General features: G+C 40.1%; 2 protein-coding genes across 2 annotated transcripts in view; one reads left to right on the top strand and one right to left on the bottom strand.

Annotated features, from left to right (window-relative positions):
* GPATCH2 (G-patch domain containing 2) overlaps positions 1–15,172 on the bottom strand; it is a 118,311-nt gene extending 103,139 nt beyond the window's left edge. The window contains exons 1-3 of the mRNA XM_036380727.1: positions 14,855–15,172; positions 6,095–6,808; positions 786–847 (exon numbers count right to left, since the gene is read on the bottom strand). Of these exons, the coding sequence (XP_036236620.1) occupies positions 786–847; positions 6,095–6,808; positions 14,855–14,910 (832 nt within the window). The 5' untranslated portion in view covers positions 14,911–15,172. The remainder of the gene's footprint in view (positions 1–785; positions 848–6,094; positions 6,809–14,854) is intronic.
* A 157-nt stretch (positions 15,173–15,329) lies between these two features.
* Positions 15,330–16,275, top strand: part of SPATA17 (spermatogenesis associated 17) — an 87,431-nt gene continuing 86,485 nt past the window's right edge. The window contains exon 1 of the mRNA XM_036380465.1: positions 15,330–15,407. Coding sequence (XP_036236358.1) covers positions 15,340–15,407 — 68 coding nt within the window. The 5' untranslated portion in view covers positions 15,330–15,339. The remainder of the gene's footprint in view (positions 15,408–16,275) is intronic.

The raw sequence follows: 16,275 nt of genomic DNA, 5'->3' as shown, positions 1-16,275 counted from the left end.
CCACTAACTTAAAATTTCCAACAGAAAAGCAAGTCTTAAATACTTGAGAGACTATTTTCTGTCTCATTTTTGTATCCTGTCAAAGATAGCAAGTTTCTACTCCAACCTAGCATAATATAGGTAAATGTGTTGCAATAAAGACTAAAGCTGATAAAAAACACCAAAATTTTACTTCCATCCTCAATAGTTTTATCACAGAAAAACATGTGATACATTTAGTACATTACATGTACTAAAACAAAAGTTTCAATCTCCACTGCATTTCAGATTAAAGAAATTTTTTTCAGAGGGAAGATGTTAAACAGTTCAAATCTCAGTCTTAGACTGCAGAAAAAGCAGTTTGTTTGAAATTACTTTGAAATTACTTTTCAAACAAATTAATTAATGAAAAAGAACTATTAAAAAACCCTACCAGTTTGGAGGAAAAGAAAGAAAAAAGCCATCTCAAGATAGCATGAGAAGCAGTACTACAATCAGAGTCCTGTCAGAAAATTGGAGGAACTAAGCAATTAATATAGATGATTTTTAGGAGATGCTCAAGTTTTTAGTAACTTTATCGTATTATAGGGGCTGTTTCTCAAATAGCTTGTGACTAAGTCATATAGTAAAGACACCTTCTGTTAACATTAAAAAAAAAAAAACAAAACAGAAAGCAAACTATACTTCCACTCAGTAAATCAGTAATAGAAACTGAAATACAATAACCTATGAAATAACTTGTAACGCTTACAGAATTTCAACTGATGTGGTTTGAGGGGTGGAGAAGGGAAAGATTGTTTCAATACCTTGTCTTCCCTCATCATTGGTAAACAAACCAGCATCACTGCTGCTCAGACTGCTGGATTCACTGTAATAAGAGAAAGAGAGAAACAGATCAAAAGAACAATTGATCTTTCCGTTGTAAAATTTTAAGGAGAGAAGGCTGTGCTCAGATTGAACTTAAGCCCAACAGAGATCAGAGAGAAAATGGGATGATTTTTTTAAATCAAACTGCAAATATCCCAGTTCCATTAAGTACAAAGCGTATTATTTTTGGCACATAAAACCATAGGAATCTAATGGTACCCTGACAGTAAGCCAGATGTGACTGCAACGAGGTGCTGACACAATTGATGCATTTTATTATCTCCTTCCATCAAATGCTCACTGCTCCCTTCTTATACTGTGCAATTCAGCTTGATCCTGGAACACCACTGCTCAATAAAATAGGAAAAGTCTCAATCAAAAGCAGCCTAAGCCTTCCTTCAGCACATGAAATATACGAGTCTGAAAATCAAATTACCTTTCTGAACATCATTTGCAAATATTCTGGAAAAGATACTGCTTAAGATTTCATGACGCTCCACTCAGGGAGAACAGAAAAAGTTTCTAACAAAGGTAACCAATTAAAACAAAACAAAGGTCACCCTGAAGAAAGTGAGTATGATTCAGGATCATCAACAACAACAAAAAATACAAGGCACAGTTTACTTTGCTATGACTTCCAGCATGGCCTTAAAATTAGAATGTGTGTATACAACATGCACACACATCTCTAAATGAAAAGACATGAGCAGGTATCTACTTTTTTTCCTGTATGAACCTTGTTATATACAATAACCCATGTAACCCTAAACAGTAAATCAGACTGGTCTTTTAATAACACAGTAACACAGATAGCACTTTGTTGAGTTTCACAAGAAAGGACTTTTCTGTAAACCCTTTATTTCACTTTTTATCAAGAGAGTAGCTATGTTATGGAGGTAATATTCTCATCAAAATTTTTATCCCATTTTACTTAGTTTGAGATGTAGAACAACTTGAAAAAAAAAACCTCAAACACTTCAGCACAAAAATTCAAGTACATTTTATAAATACTACAGCTACTCTTGATGTGCCCATACAAGTCACTCACAAGAACTTTGTGTTTACCTTTGTATACTCATTCATATTACAATTTGCATGCTCTCCTATACTTGAAATCAACTATTTCCAATTATTTTTATTTTTTAATACTAAATTATTTTTATCTTTACACCAAATAACTAGTACACTTGAGGAAATGATTTCCTTTTAAATTCTAATTTCTTACAAAAGCAAGTCTCAGGTTTTTTAATATATTAATTATTCATATGAATATATGAACTATATAAAATTAATCTAATTCATATTTAATTATAAGCATATATATTTGTTTTTAGTATCTTCCTTTGGGAGGCATCCCAACAAGATTTGAAACACAATATGGTAGCAGGTGACACAAAGCAGTGTTTGGGTTTTTTAAAGCATATATATAGAGAGAGAGAGACATAGCTCTGTGTTTGAAGATTGATCTTTGCTCTATCTTATCTATCTTAGGCTTATCCAAATTCTTGATGCATAAGCAACACTCACACTATATCTTATACATAATAGAATCAGAACAGACTTAAGCACTTGCACAATTGCCCTAAGCAGAAGTAAAGCGATATGCATGCAAGGAGAATGGAACCATTTTTTGTGAGGGACACCAAGACTTGAACTTTCTAATATTGCAAGTCCTAGTAATTGCCTTTTAGCAAACATCACATCCTCACTTTATTTATAACACAGATGGCTTTACTGTCCCTAGATTTCATTGTGCATAATTTTACATCATCCATTTAAAAGGAAACAACATCCCTTCTTCATAGATTCTTCTTGTGCACTTATTGTTTAATTGCATGTTTTAAAATAAAGTCAGGAAATCCTTTCAACCATGATATTTCAGCCAATTTCCCAACCAAAATTTCCAATTTTGAGAACAGCCTCCAACCCTTTTTTAAGTAAGATACTTAAATTGTGAAAAAATTCTCACTGAAGGATTGGTCAGCACATAAAAACATAACCACTTGAAATTTTTGAAAAAATTCTAAAAAAATGTAAGAATTCAAACTAACACTGGCTTGTACATGGCAGCCACAGTGTTCACTCTCCTCAGACCACAGTCACATTGGGCAGGGATTACAGCTGAGATAATTGCTAGATGGCAGTCATTTCACTGTATAATTTCAAAACCTCTGGAATTAATACATTTATAGATAAGTACATGAAACTGCTATGAAGGAATATATTTCCAGTTTTAATTTTGCAGAGTATACTGCTTATTCCTTTGCTTTATAATGAGAATTCCACTCCCAGTAAGACTTCAATGAAAACAGAAAAACCCACAAACTCTTTTTAGTCCTATAGAATAGTGTGTGCAAGCAAAAATTTGGAAGAACAACTAAGTTATCCAAAAAGCTTTCACATCCTTATTTCTGTATTTCTGGAAATAAAGAAGAAATACTTGTAATTTGGAGTTCCTATGACTGACGAGCTGCCTGGTGCCTTGGTTTTAGATGAGACATGGGAGCTTTGTGCTGTCCTCAGGACCTGACCAGCTCCTGTTTTCCCCCTAGCCACAGTGGGTGGTGCCTCCGAGATTCACTGCTGCTTCTCTTTCAAAACAGGCAATTGAGATTTCACCTCTCTTTAGTCACTTCAAACACAAACAAGTGCCAAAGCCTGTGGGAATTAAATAGCACCCAGAACATCACACACTGCTGAATTTGGCTGAAACTGACCAAAAGCTGTACACTGAGGATAAGGATGGATAAGCTCTGATCACAAAAATCTGATTTCCAGTGCTTAAAACATTCCTCCCAGGAATTCATCTTTGGGATCATTTAGATGCTGACATTTCAAGAGTTTGAAAACTCCTCTTCCAACTTCAGAATCATGCACTTAAAATCTGGTTTTTGGTGTTTGGTGTTTGAACACACACATACAGAGATAAAAGACTGCCAAAGAAGTGCCATTTAACATTTTTAATGCGCACTTCCAAAACGAGTTATTTTCTAATAATGTCATGTATGCACTGAAAACTTTTGACTGGTTTTAGAGCCAACCAATTTAACTCCCATTAAAAATTATCAGCTTTGTTTTGTTTCTAAAAAACAAACTTCTAAAAAATTAGTCCTATTTTTAAGAATTACTGAACTATTGTACTGAATACTACTGCACACATTACTGCATACAAAATAAAAGCAACTTTGTGTACTTTTTATTCTTCCTCTTCCAGCAAGCGCTGCTGAAGTGCAAGTGTTATCCAAGATGCTTTGTTAGCGCTCTTTGTATCTCGTACAATCCCATCTTACCTTTTAAAATCTAAGCTTTCACTTTCAGAACAGACTTATCTTAAGAGTTTGTTGGTTCTTTCAAATTCTTCTAGCTAAATGATCTCTAATAAAGGCACCACTGCATCTAAGTAAGGTTAGATTAAAACAAGTTAAAATTATGCATATATGAAATATTCTGATACTGTATCACCTGAGAGCTTTAGATAGGCAGATTTCTAGCCACAATATGAAATGCAAGTTTTCTAATTCAGTGATTTCAAAGCTTTCTGGTACAGCTGACCATTGAAAGAAATTCAGTAGAATGACAGACCATCTCAACTGTGTGCATAAGCAGAAATCCCTATGAAGATGAGAACGGTTTTAAAGACTATTTACTGGGGCCATATAGAAGCATTTGGAATATGACTTGAACAAAAGTAGCATTTAGGGTAACAAACATCAACTATTTGAAGAGAAGATCAACTTTTAAAACAATAACGTTTCTTTTGAGAAAGAAGATTCAGACTGACCTGATTAGTTTGGTTCTTGGAGTCTAAAAGAGAATATCCTTACTGAACACTCTTCTCTCCATCCAAAAATTAGCTATAGAACTTTTGAGTTGAAGAACTGTTACCCTTGTAGCATAACAGAAAGTCTTTCATAAATGAGAAATGCGACAAGACTAAGGACATATGAAAAGCTATGCAATGGTTCCTCGTGTGAGGGAAATTTTTAAACATCTGTCCCAGACATGGAGGAACAGACTCCAAATATTGTCAAAGAAAAGACAAGTTTTCTAAAGACTTCCTAACAGCACAGACTCCAATTTGCATGTCAAAGGGAGATGTCTACACTGGCTACCCTGAAGGATGAGTTCTGCTCTAGTAATTAACATGTAAGGAAAAATGTTTAAGGTTTGGGATTTATTCAGCTCTTCCAGTTGCTTCTTGTTCACAGGTGAGGGACAGAGCTAGAACATAACAGAAAGACTTAGGACTTTTCTGACCATAACTGGAGTTAGTCACTTACCAAAGCTGCTGTTATTACAGTAACCAATCTGACTGCTCTGGTCAAAACCACACTCTGCACCTCAATTCTATCTGTCCAGTAAGGAAAAGGCTTAACAGTTTATAGATAAATTCCTACAAAGAAAACAGGGACACCAGTGCCGTCAAGGAACTGATCAAAATAATATCTTTGAAGACGTGTCTGTCTTGCTGACACTTCTGCATTCAGAACCTGGCACATGGAATAAACAAAACCAGCCTTACTAGGCCGTGCAGTTAACATCCCCTGTTTACAGTGGAAAAATGACTTACACCTTACTGTGTTGTCAAAATAGTACTTTGGAAACAATTACCACTGTAGTATGACTGTTGTCTGGAATGGATGGATGAGGTGTACTGCCAAAGGGTCATCATTCCTCCATTTTTCTAATGGTAAGCTCAGGTGTTTCTGAACTGTAAATTGGTTTTTGCATTTCGTAAATGATGTATATCCTTGGCAACCTGCAGACTTTTTATGCACATGACACACCAGAACATACTGTCTAAATGGTGACTCTAAACACTGACAACCCTTCTGACAAACAGAGATAATGATCAAAGCACCAATGTCTAGAAATTGCAAAAACACTAAATTCTTATCTGACAACTGTTACCAGCTGAAATATCCAGAAAAACCTGTGTCATTGATACGTGTATTTTGTCACTTTTGATCTTGAAACAATTAGAATGTATTATTTCACTAAACTGTTTTCTTGGTTATTCCTCTGCTACATCACTATTTTATGCAGAATTCCTTAACCTGATCAACTAATACATAAAAAATAGTAGATGTAAAAAAAATAAGAGTAACTTGTTAAAACAGATACTATTGATGCTAGCATTTAAACTCTGGAATCAACAAAAAATCTAAAGATTCTCAATACAAGGAACAGTAATAAATGCAAACAAATATTATCCAAAGTTTCTGTAAAAAGAAAAAGGAAGGATAACCTGTCACTCATGTTCTCATCTGAGCCTTTTTGCTCCTCATATTCCATTTTGTCCTTATTTGCTTGATTCACTTCTTCATTTTCTATAACTACTCCTTCATCCAAGATTTCCGGACCTTGTCGAGCTGCAGATACTTTTCTTTTTTTCACTTTGCTCTTGGAAAACTCCTGGTGCTGGTATGATTTATTGTTATTGTCCATTTCTTGATCTCTGCTGTTATCCTGCTGTTGAGTTATTGTCAGTGCATTAGAGACTTCTGATGGCAGATCTATCGCCATGCGTTTTACCTTTCTCCTCCTGCGCAAAGTCCTGTTTCCCAAACTGTCCACAGCCAAATCTGGTTCATGCCACAGAGGCCTTTTGCCTCTAATGTTATTTAAGTTTGAGGAGGGCCTACGTTTAGCAACCAACAGCTGGTCATCAGAATCACTGTGGTCTTTCTTGGTAGCATGATTCTCCCTGTAGTCTTTGTTTGACTCCTCCAAACTGGAATCGGAGCCTTCACTCAGGCAGTGACCAGTCTCCCAGGGGTGATGGGTGGTAAATGAACGTCTTTTCCGTCCTCTCCTTTTCCTTGCTTGTCTCTTTAGAAGACAAGACACGCTTCGAGAATGATCTCCAGTATCAGCAAAACCTCCTCTGGCTTGCTCTGAACTTTCTTCCAGTGCTGAGACCAGATCATGAACCAGCTCCTCCATAGTCCTACTGAAATGCCTATAGATTTCAAAGGAAAAAAACCACACAAGAAAACAACAAATTAATTAAAAGTGCTAAACATAAACTACAACAACTTCATAGGGCAAAATCATTTTAGACACTTTAGGCAAAGTAGAATAATCTTTATAGGATGGCTATTGATCTTTCTGCCAAGAGACAAAACCTTGCCAACCAGTCCTACAAAATATGAAGCACACCAGCATAAGTTCCTTTTAAAAGGTATATTCCCAAACTTCTGTCTTGGAAAGAAAAGGCAGCCAGAGGCTTCCCCCATTGGTTTGTGGCCTCGCTGTAATTGTTTGGTTTTAACTAATTTCATCACACTTATATGACTGTTAGGGATTCCACATGGCAAAAGCATCAACAGCGATCATTCACTCTAACTGCAGGTAAGGAACACATTTTAAATTTAAGAATGGGAAATGAAATACATGATATTCTCCTTGATGTATAATAACGACTTCTGCTTAAGACTTTCATTATGACAAAATATTTTTAAGGATGATTATCTCTTAATGTTGCCTAAATGCTAAAATGAAGTTAAGACAGCAATTCTTGGATAATATGACTTTTTTCCTACTAGCAAATAAGTCTGTCTTTCCAAATGGCTGACATCTGTCCGATTTTTAAAAAATAGCGATTCAATGAAGTTATATATGGTTGAGAGAATACCCAACTACAGGTAATTCTAAAGTATTGAATGTAAAGTTTCCTACCACATGTAGGCACTTGCATCCATAGAATCCCATCTTGCATAAGGAAAAAAATTCCTAAAGACACAGTGTCAAATTAAGGCCTTAATGTTTTGCTTCTTCCTCTTCAAATTTTACTAGCATTTAGCATGTCTTTAACTCAGTATGCTTCAGTAACTTCACCCATGCATTACATGAATGTAATTACAAAAACATTAAATGATTGCTGCTGAACTCTAATCCTTCTCTGAAGGCTGAGAACCTTCTCCATATACACAGCAATCAGACTCTCATATCAAAACATCAGAAGGTCCCTTTCCTTGAGGTAAAGCAAAGAATAATTTTCATGCTTTCATGAACTACATTGCACAAACTGATACATACAGAAGACCTTGTACATTCAGTAAATTATGCAGAGGACATTTACAAGCAAGACTCTTCACTTCGTTTTACAATATAAATGGCTGGAGGAACCTATAATAACAAGTTTTCTACACATACTCAGTGGTGCTGTGGAGAAAACCTAGACAGATCATAGACAGCTTCCCTTTGCCACTTAGCACAAACTCCAACATCAAAGGTACTAATGGTGATGGCTGAATGGGCAGTCTTAAATATTAATGGAGGAAATGAAGAACATGTTTAAGAAGAAATCCAAATGCTCATGAAATATCTTATCTAAAGAAATTATATATTCTCCTTTTAAACCATTCCCAGAAATACTTACTTTAAACATTTCAATTGCAGGAACAATAAGAGCACAGAAAGTGGTAGAAATACAAGTTTATTTTGAATTCTCAAAACTGCTGTGTCACTTCCATTATTTCTAATACCTCTTTTCCTGTCCTCATGTAACCTCTAGTCATATTACTCCCTCTTAATGTTTTCTTTGGCTCTTGGTACAGCAGAATTATATTGTCTTGTAAATGATGAGACAGCTCTGGAAAAGTGTGACACTTTCTCCTTAATCCATTTGGTTCCCAAGATGCTTAAACAGAGGCACTATTCCATGTTTCCTCATGGCTGTGGCTGCAGTGGGAGGGCCTCCACCCCTTCAGCCCTCCTGTTATATCCCCATGAGGACAGGCAATCCCCAGAGGTGCACGTATCAGAAGTGACATGCCCTAGAGATGTAAGGGGCTTCTCAGCACTCATTTTACAGAAGCCGTAAACACCGCAACAGACAAATGGCAGCACATTTGCGTTAATTTGAGACCAATTCCCTCAAACACCTGCCCAGCCCCTCCTGCCACACACTTTTGCATCAATGGCAAACTGATAGAAGTGGAGGTGCACTAAAACATGAACTTGTAGGCTTAAACCCAGATTTAGCTCTCCAAACGAACATATTCCTGCTAACCTGCCAGAATATGAACTAGCTTATATAAATCTCTTGCAGCCCATTATCTTAGTGATCTTGCAGCACAAAGCAAAAGGGAAAGAGAAGACAGGGACACTAATGCCTTGCACCATAATTTATGATTAATTCCTTCAATTCAGTATCCCTAATCTGTATGGATAACTATGTCACTAAAATCAATGTAGCTCCTAGAGTGGACATACCAATTTACTCCAGATAATGGCACTAGTAGGGTGGTAAAATTGCCTTAGTTCCAAAATGCTTCAAGATCAAATACAATATATCCAGTTCTGAGTTTTATATCTGAATTAAATTTGCCCTGAATTCCTCCCAAAATACTGCAATATAGATGGTTTCAGATCAAAAGATGAAACTCCAGAAAAGTGAACATCCTCAACTGTTTTGAAGTAAAGGAATAACAAGATTCTTAAATGACTCTGAGCAGTAAAGGGACTTAACTTCCAGCAAACTATGACTTTGAATATTATGCATTCCTGCAATTAATCTTTTCTACTGAATATCAAGTCTCTTCATTGAAACTCCTGAATTAAGATTTGTACAGAGCAGTGACCTTATTTGCCCTAAAAACTGCAGCCATGGTCCAGTGTATAATATAAATGTATCATAACTGCATCACCTCATACACAGATCAGACAAATTAATATTTTAATTATTTCAACATGCTTCCTTAGGATGATTACAATAATTACTTGATCAATTTGGGACAATGCAAGCTTCTTTGCAATACATTGAGAATGCAAATACAAACCACTTCAACTTTCTATTCACATTCCACTTTCAACATGCCAGTGGTCCACATTAAAACTCCTTCTCCTGAAAACGCAAAAAAACTCTTTTGCTTAATTTTATTGGTGTGCTCATTTCTCCTGCTATAATTGAAGGAAAAAAACCCACAAAGGTAGCAGCAGCCAGATAGATTTCAGATTAACTGTTCTATCTCCAAAAATTCAGGAGCACATTTCTATCATAGCATTATTTATCAGACAAACTCAGTTTTGAAACCAGCTGTCAAGCCTAAGAAGCAATTTTAATCACTGCTACAGATGGGACTGCAACAAAAATATTTGCATTTGAAACAAGTTGAAAAATAACTACAAAAATATTGAGGACATTACCAGTGAGTATCAGCAGTGTTCAGTAAGATAAGAAATTTCAAAGGTTGTAACAATGAATGTAGAACAACATATTGAGGTACATAAAATATTAAGATGAGCCACAGTTTAGCACGACTCACATAAGGCTATAAAAATGCTGTTACAGCAACAGCCCACAGCTAGCAATAAACTGTAATGTTCTCACTAGGAGAGGATCCTACTTTACTACAAGAAAATCTAGTTTGCCTACACTGACCTTTACATTTATCTGAAGCAATTTTAATGTAGTTCACCAAAGGCTGACCCATTTCCTCTCTAACCCTTACCAGAACAGACCATATAAGTCCTGTTTGCAGGGAACAGCATGACTGCTTTCACCTGCTCCAAAACAGATCACACAGCTTCTGTTCAGTATAAATACTCAAACTGCAAATCATAAAGGAAATAATGGGCACTCACTTCTTCAGTGAAAATTAAGAATCATTTGTGTTCACCTCACACCTAAAGCACATAACAATGGAGAGCTCTGATTGCTTACATAATATTTAACAAACACACACTGATGGAAAAGTTAATTTAGTCGCACAACTCTTAAAAGGCATTACATCTTGCCAAACCCACAGATGAATTTACATTTACTTTCTAGTTCTATACCTTTTCCTGTTAAACAGGACTGGGGCTTCTTGCGGCTAAATTCGTGCTGCATCTGTGCTTCATCAATTCCAAAAAGAACCATGAGTTTTGCTTCCTTCATAAACCACCTTGGTCACAAGCTAAAAGCACAAGAGAAATCAAATAGTTCCTTCAACCTCGGGATTAAAAAAACTGACTTCCAATAATCTTTTCCCATACAGATTCTCTGATGTCTCAGCTGTACCCACAGAGTACCTTTATCTTCAGTAGGTACTAATTTGAATCCCATTTCTCCACCTCAGAAGTTATTTTCACAAAGTCCTAGAAGCACTGATTTTGAGAGCTCTGCTTTATTAATGAGCGTGACTGAAATTTGTATTGAAGAGGTGCAAGTATTTGGGAGAGAGCAGCACATGATAAATATCACTGCTTTACTTGAAGAATTTACAGATTCCAAAAAGAGAGCTATCATGGTTCTTGGGACACACAAAGGGGGAAGCAAAACAAAGCAACACAATTAAGTAAAATTTATTAAAAAGCTGGCAAGAGACTATGGTAGATTATGCAATCACTGATAAACCTCTGTTACACACAAGTTTATGTTTCCCTTCTTCCTAGGCAACAAGATGAGGAAATGGCCTCAAGCTGCACCAGGGAAAGTTTAGGAAAATTTTATATTAGGAAAAAGTTATTCATTACAAAGAAAAAAATTAGGAAAGAATGGTCAGGTATTGAACCAAACTGCCCAGAGAAGTGGTGCAAGCACTGGTGAAAGTGGTCAAACACCGTGTGGATGTGGCACCTGGAGACAGGGTTTAGTGGTGAATGTGGCAGTGCTGCAGTAACAGACTCTGCCTCAGAGGTCTTTCCAAACTTAATGATTCTATGAACAGAAACTGAAGCTCTGCCAAGACTATTTAAACTCCCTGTCATTAAAAAGCCATCACAAAGCATCCAGTTCACATCCACACATCCTAGTTATATCCTTTGGCACTATCTGCTGGACACCAGGTATGTAAAGCCATCTTTTCCATCCTATATCAACCAGCACTGCAGGGCATAAGAGCTACCTGAATTTACTTGCCACACCTGGTGCAGAAAACAGACCTGGAAAAGTTGGGAGGGTGTGTTTCAAATGTTCCTGGTTGTTAGAAAGGGTTACGTTAATAATAACTAGAGTTTGTGAAGACAAACTGAGAAATAAGAAGAGGAGGGATTGAGAGGAAAGCTAATGTCTTTACAAACAATTTTATGGGTGAAGGTGTGGGTGTTAACATCTTTGAAAAGGGGCTTAATAGCTCTACTAACTGCGGGCAGCAGGTTCCTTGCAGAGCCCAGGCAGCTTGGCTCCTGAACCAGACAAGTGGGGTCTGCACAAGCCTGAGTTTCTGAACTTTGAGGTAAAATAGTATTTTCAAGGGGGATTATGTGGTTGGCAGCTCGGGAAGGCTGTACCTTCCTAGTGCCTCAAACAATGGGGAAAGGATGGGGGCAACGGAGTTAAGGACAAAAGGCTGCACCCTCCAACAGGGTTGGAGGTTTTCCTCCAGAAAACGCCAGGGATGTGTGCCTCGGTGGACACATTTTTTTCCTCTCCCTTTATTCGAATGAAGTTGCAGGACTCCTCTGTCTCCTTTGTGGACATAAGCCTCTGGCATTTGTGGATTTTCCTGACACAAGGAAGAACCTCCTTACTGTGCAGGGCAGCAAGCACTGGAACAGGCTGACCAGAAAGAGTGTGGAGTCTCCCTCACCGGGGATATTGAAGAACCATCTGGACACAATCCTGTGCCCCGTGCTCTGGATGACCCAGCTTGAGCAGGGAGGTTGGACCAGATGACCACTTCTGTAATTCTGTCCTATACAATATATTTCAGGAATGATGGAATTTTATCACCTATTATACTGCTGATCCCCCTAAAAATTAAGACCAGGCAAACTTGCAGTAATTACATCTGACTCTTCTGAAACTGCTGCTTATCTCAGAAGGCACAACAATAAATACTATCAGTCTACCCATATTAAACAGTGAAAAAGTGTTCAGTACAGAGCAATAGCATACAGTCAGAAAGATGCTGACATGAACTACATTTAACAAGGCTCTAACACAAATGAATTGGTCAGCCAGAAATGAGATTTGGAGCAATTTATCATGAGAGGGAGCAATTCTTGCAATCCCATTGCTGCCATTTACTGATATGCTTGCCCTTTTCAGAAGTATGACTTCATTAATTAATTGCCAAGGTGCCAAACCACATGACCTGTCAAATCATGGCAATACGCTAAAGCACCACGGTTATTATCAAAAGAATCAGAGTGCCCAGCAAGTATCAAACTGCAAACTATTCTTAAATTGCTATGTGAACTCACAATCAAAAAAACCATTCTGCTTTGAAGGAGCTTTACCACCCAAAGTGAAAAATTTTACTCTGTGGCTGTTCTGAACCTACTCACCTCTTTAGGATCTTAATGTTTTTAGAAAGCACAAGTTCTAAATTTTCTACATCAAGTATTAGACACTGTAAAAAGTATTTTCCTGCATCCCACTCAAACAGGCCTCCCTTAACAGGCAGCTTCTGAAATAACTTGTGTAGAAAAATAAGAGAGCAGCTCTGAGGAGTGGTCAGATTTTTAATGGACAAAATTTCAATATTTTCCTCTATATTGAATTCCTCTGAGCAGTGTACTAGGATAAGTAATATCATTACTGTATGATGACAATTACAGAAAAATATGCCAACACCTCATGCTGCTGAGGGCTAGTCTAGAAGCCTCTGGAACTAAATTACTTTATGTAGACATAAAACAATAACATTTGAAGACAAATGACAGGTCAAAAAATAGTGAAGGCTTTGACAGAACACAGATATGTGTTTGGAATGTCTTGGGCAATGTTTCCACTGTATGCAGCATTAATACTCAAATAAAAATACTTGTGCCACTGGAGTATACCTCGTTCTCTGAAACATTCTGAATTACACCAACAGAAGTTGTTATATTTACACCAGGCAAATTTGGATGCTTAGCAACACCAGAAAACTTGTTCTAGCAAATAATTAGCAGCTGGGCCAATAAAATCTCTCTTTGAAAGTTTTCTCACTTAGAAAAACATAGAAAAAATACCCACAGGGGAAAAAAATGGTGGTTTCAGCAAAAGTGGAGGAGAAATGAAGCACTAAACCTTTCCCTCCCTCCTTCCTCCCGATCCCCAGAAAAGAACAAAGAAAAAGATGAAAGGAAATCTATTTCAAGTCTATTTCAGCTGGGAAATCTACCAGCAGGTATCTGTACAGGTAACATCGCCTCTAAAAGATGTTATCAACCTTTGGAAAAAAAACCCCAAATAAAACCTCATCACAATCCTCCTTGCTTCCACTAATAAATGAAACAAAAGAGAAGCTACATACACCAGTTGATACCAAATATATCACAAGATACTAAAGATTTCAGGAAAAAAATGAAATGTTCCCAGCTGGTTGCTTGGAACATCTTGCTTCCATCAAGTCTCTCCACTACCAGTCTTTATATCTGCACAGCCCAACAGAATGGAGCTTTTCATTTAGTTACTCAGCCTTCCTTCTTTACAGTGCTACAAAAAAAAAAAAAAAAAAACCCAAAAATATGGCTTTTGAGGTCACTATGCTAGCATAAGGAATTACATAAAACAGTAAATCTATGAACTTCTTTTGCAGGAGAACTACCCATACTTTCCCTGCTCGATGGCTATAGCAGCACTTGTTGATTCCTGGTTTGCAGCAGAAAAGCTTTAGAGGAGGAAACACACACCGTCCTGGATGCTCAGCTACACGCGCTGCGAGGGCTTCGGGCCTTAGGAGAGTCTACCACTACTGGAAAAGCACTAACAGACAGGAAAACCTAACTAAGCTTGGGACAAAAGTTTTGATTTATCTTTCTCCCACTGTCCCTTTTTCAACAAGGCGTGGAAGTTTCTTCCTGCAGCCCACTGCTCGCTCACAAACACGTCCAGCCGCTGCGACACGGCAGTGGCACTCCTCGGAGCCCCAGCGCCTCGTCCCCCGGGGGCCCGGGGCGGGCTCCATCACCCTCCCCCCGCGAGAGGGGCCGCAACGGGGAGGGGAGGCCCGGCCGGAGCGGGCCACCCCTCGGCCCCTCGCCCCCACGGCCCTCCCGTGGCGCGGAGGCGGTGTCGGGACCCCGTCCCGCAGAGAGCGGCCCCGCGGCCGGGCAGGGGCGGCGGGCGCGTCTGTCCCCCCGGGCTTACCAGCTCTTCCTCGCCGCCTGAGCTCGGGTCGGGGTAGGTTCAGCGACCCGGAACATGAACCCGGCGCCTCCCCTGGCCGCTCCCCGAGGAGGCTGGCGCCGCTTCGCAGAGACTGGGCGAGGGGAGGCAGGCGGGGGCCGAGGGCGGGAGGGCTCGGGCCGGGCGGGGAGGGCGCGGGCGGCCGGCGCGACTCCTCAGTCCCCCATGATGAGAGCCCGGAAGCAGCCGCAGCACCGGAGGAAGCCGGACGCGACCACCTCGCCTCTTCCCTTCCCTGGGCCGGCCGTTGCCCAGGGGCGCCGCGTGCCCTCCAGCACCCCCACCCCGGGTTGGGTGCAGCCCGGCGGAGCGCCCGCTGCCCCCGGAGCCCTGTCCGTGCCGCCCTGCGGGGCCGCCGGGAGCAGCGACACCCCCGCGCTCGAGCGCACTGGGACGGTCCCGTTGCCATGGCGGCAGCGTCTTGCGGGCGGGAGGAGCGAGCCAGCATGGCCGCCCTGGCCCGGCTTCAGGAGAGGCTGGCGGGACTCCGGGAGGAGTATTTCCTTACGAACAGGTACTTGGGCCGTGCCGGTGGTGGGGCGGGATGCACCGCCTTATGCTGGGCTGGGGCGGACGGGCCCCGCTCTCCGCCGGCAACGCGATGGAGGCCGCCCCCCTGGAAACTGTCCGGTTCTGGGCTCCTCATTACGAGGGAGACACGGAGCTCCTGCAGAAGGTCCAGTGGAAGGCTATGAAGATTATTAAGGAACTGGAGCACCCCTCTTACGAGGAAAGGCTGAAGGAGCTGGGCCTGTTGAGCCTCGAAAAGAGACGAGTGAAAGAGAACCTCGTCCGTGTCTCTAAGTATTTGAAGGGAGAGTGTGACGACGATGGACCAGGCTCTTCTCGGTGGTGCCAAGCAATAGGACAAATGGCAATGGGCAGAAACTGGATGCACTGCAAGTTCAATCTAAATATGAGTAACAACTGTATTGTGCAGGTGACCAAGCACTGGGACAGGTTGACCACAGAGAGTGTTGAGTCTTCCTCACTGGAAATACTGAAGAACGGTCTGGACACAATCCTGTGCCCTGTGCTCTGGGATGACCCTGTCTGAGCAGGGGGGTTGGACCAGATGACCCACTGGGGTCCCTCCCAGCCTGACCCACTCTGTAATTATACGATTCTGTGAAACTATTTCGCTTTAAAATCCCTCCCGAGAGCACCAACCCATCGCCTTTTCCCCAATATTTCCACAGCGATCTGATGAGACCTGGCGCAGCGTCTTTAAGGGTCCCGTTTATACACAGAAAACACTGAGTGTCCCGGTCTTCCCCGCCCCACGATAATTTTGAGGGAAAAGGAGCCTCTGTAAAATCCTGAAACGCGCCGAGCCTCGCGAGTTCCTCCCTCTCCCTCCTCGGGAGTCGACCTCCTTCCCC

Source organism: Molothrus ater, chromosome 3, assembly GCF_012460135.2.
Source record: "Molothrus ater isolate BHLD 08-10-18 breed brown headed cowbird chromosome 3, BPBGC_Mater_1.1, whole genome shotgun sequence".
Taxonomy (NCBI): domain Eukaryota; kingdom Metazoa; phylum Chordata; class Aves; order Passeriformes; family Icteridae; genus Molothrus; species Molothrus ater.
This window is presented reverse-complemented; position numbering and strand designations above follow the sequence as displayed.